Source organism: Atta cephalotes (genome assembly GCF_000143395.1).
Source record: "Atta cephalotes unplaced genomic scaffold scaffold00800, whole genome shotgun sequence".
Taxonomy (NCBI): domain Eukaryota; kingdom Metazoa; phylum Arthropoda; class Insecta; order Hymenoptera; family Formicidae; genus Atta; species Atta cephalotes.
Genome location: NW_012130864.1, coordinates 1 through 2,465, shown reverse-complemented (window position 1 = coordinate 2,465; position 2,465 = coordinate 1). Strand labels below are relative to the sequence as shown.

Below are 2,465 nucleotides of genomic sequence, written 5' to 3'. Positions count from 1 at the left end.
ACTGCATTTATCGATTCTACAATCACTTCCTATTTAAATATATGATATACGATCTCTGTTCAGATAGTGATATGGACTACCAGAACAATCCAAATCATTATGTAACCAGGAAAACGATTATAAAAAATGCAAAACATCAAGAAGATTTTATCTAAAGCTCATGTAACAATTTGTGAAAAAACACAAAAGGGACAGATGATTTTAATAAGTAATTATTTATTATATGTTTATTATATAATAATGCTATTTTTTTTTTATATAATATTTTATTATATAATATTTATTTTATTATGAGAGAGAGTTTCGGAATGGAAATGCTATTATTTAATATAATATTTATAATGTAATATAAGAGCTAGATATTGTAATATAAGATTTATATAAATAGATCTGTTAAATCTCCTTGAACAAACAGATTCAAAACTACAAACATTAATATTTATATGTATTAATATTTATATGATTCGAAGAATTATATGTACATATTTCTATCTGTAAATATTTATTAACAGTTTTTGCGAACGATTCTTTACATCGTTTCTGATCACCTTTCATGATTAGTTACTAATATTCCTTATAAAACGTTATAATGGCAGAACAAGAAGCAGAGAACATTATAATCCCAGTTCGTCGTTGGATACGTGGACATTATACAAAATTAACAAGTAGTAATGTAGCAAGGTGTAATCATTGTAACGTACAATTTTTTATACATAAGAATAGATCCTTAGCTATTTTACATAAACACTTAGTGAACAGACATTCAGACAAATTAAATGAAGAACAGAAGAAAGAAGATAAATTCCATTGGACTTGGGATTATTTTATCGCAGAAAGCAATACAGAGGCAACATGCAAAATATGTTACTTAACAATTAAGTATCAATCAGTAATTTGTCTCAAAAGTCATTTAAAACGTATGCACAAGTAGGTATCCTCCAAGTAAATTTAAAAATTAATTAACGTACTGCAGAATGTAAAATTAATAGTAGTAAAATAAAAAATGTAACGCAGACAAATATACTCAAATAAAACTAAAAAAATTTAATAAACAAACTAAAAAATTTTTTTAAACAAATTAAAAAAGATATTGAACAAGTTTTTGATGTATATTGTCAAATATGATTTGCATTTTTAACCGTTATAATGAAAAAAATATTTAAAATTTATTGAAATAATATACACACAAATTAGAAATTTTAATCAGATATCTAATATATGTGTATTGATACTGCGCGCGATCATTGAAATAGGGAACAAGAATTTTTATCTATCAGAACAAGAATTTTTATCTAGGAACTGTATATTCTACAACACATAATTTCTGAAAGGAAATTTCTATTTCTTCTTTCTTAATACATATTTCTTTGATTGCGCAATTTCTTATAAAACTAATCAGTATTCATTTATGTTACATAGCTTCATTGAATACAAACTGAATTACACGTTTCAATTTATTATCACTGTGTTTAATATAAAAAATTAGAAATATTGAAACATTTCAATTTTTACCCGATAATTATCATATTTACAGAATATTTAAATCTGCTTGATTGCTACATTCTTGATCACTCCTAAATGTTCAAATAATAGCTTCTAAAAAATAATAATTTAATCTGCATAGCGGAGGATGAACATAATTGAAAATAATAACTTTACTGTACTTTTTATTGATTTTTTTAATAACTTCTTATGTAAATGTAGGATATTGGGTCCAAATTCAGATCATATAGAGAGCAATTCAGACAATGATTTGATTGCAAATGAGGATCTAACTCCAAAGACAGACAATTTTATCCCAGTTCGTCTTTATATACGTAAACATTACACAAAATTAATAAGGAATAAGATGGCAAAATGCAACTATTGTAATGCAAAATTCACTATACAAAATAAATCTTTAGATTATTTACATAAACACTTGGTGAAGGCACATCCAGACAAATTAAATGAAGAACAGAAGAAAGAAGACAAATTCGATTGGACTTGGGATTATTTTATCGCAGAAAGCGATATAGAGGCAACATGCAAAGAATGTAACTTAACAATTAAGTACCAATCAGTAAATTGTCTCAAAAGTCATTTAAAACGTATGCACAAGTAGGTATACTCCAAGTAAATTTAAAAATTAATTAACGTACTAAAGAATATAAAATTAATAGCAGTAAACTGATTAATGTCAATTAAAGGAAATGTTACGCAAACAAATATACTCAAATAAAACTAAAAAGATTTATTAAACTTAACTTCTTATGTAAATGTAGGATATTGGGTCCAAATTCAGATCATGTAGACAACGAGAGCAATTCAGATAATAACGTGATTGCAAATGAGGATCTAACTCCAAAGACAGACAATTTTATCCCAGTTCGTCGTTGGATACGTGGATATTATACAAAATTAACAAGTAGTAATGTAGCAAGATGTAATCATTGTAACGCACAATTTAGTATACATAAGAATGG

General features: G+C 25.8%; 1 protein-coding gene across 1 annotated transcript; it reads left to right on the top strand.

Moving 5' to 3' along the window:
* Nucleotides 1–589: 589 nt before the first annotated feature.
* On the top strand, nt 590–2,454 carry LOC105625307 (the record flags this gene model as incomplete). The annotated part of the gene is made up of 3 exons (XM_012206644.1): nt 590–927; nt 1,705–2,100; nt 2,265–2,454. Coding segments are annotated over exons 1-3 (924 nt in total), but the record flags the coding sequence as incomplete, so codon positions are not given.
* Nucleotides 2,455–2,465: the final 11 nt, after the last annotated feature.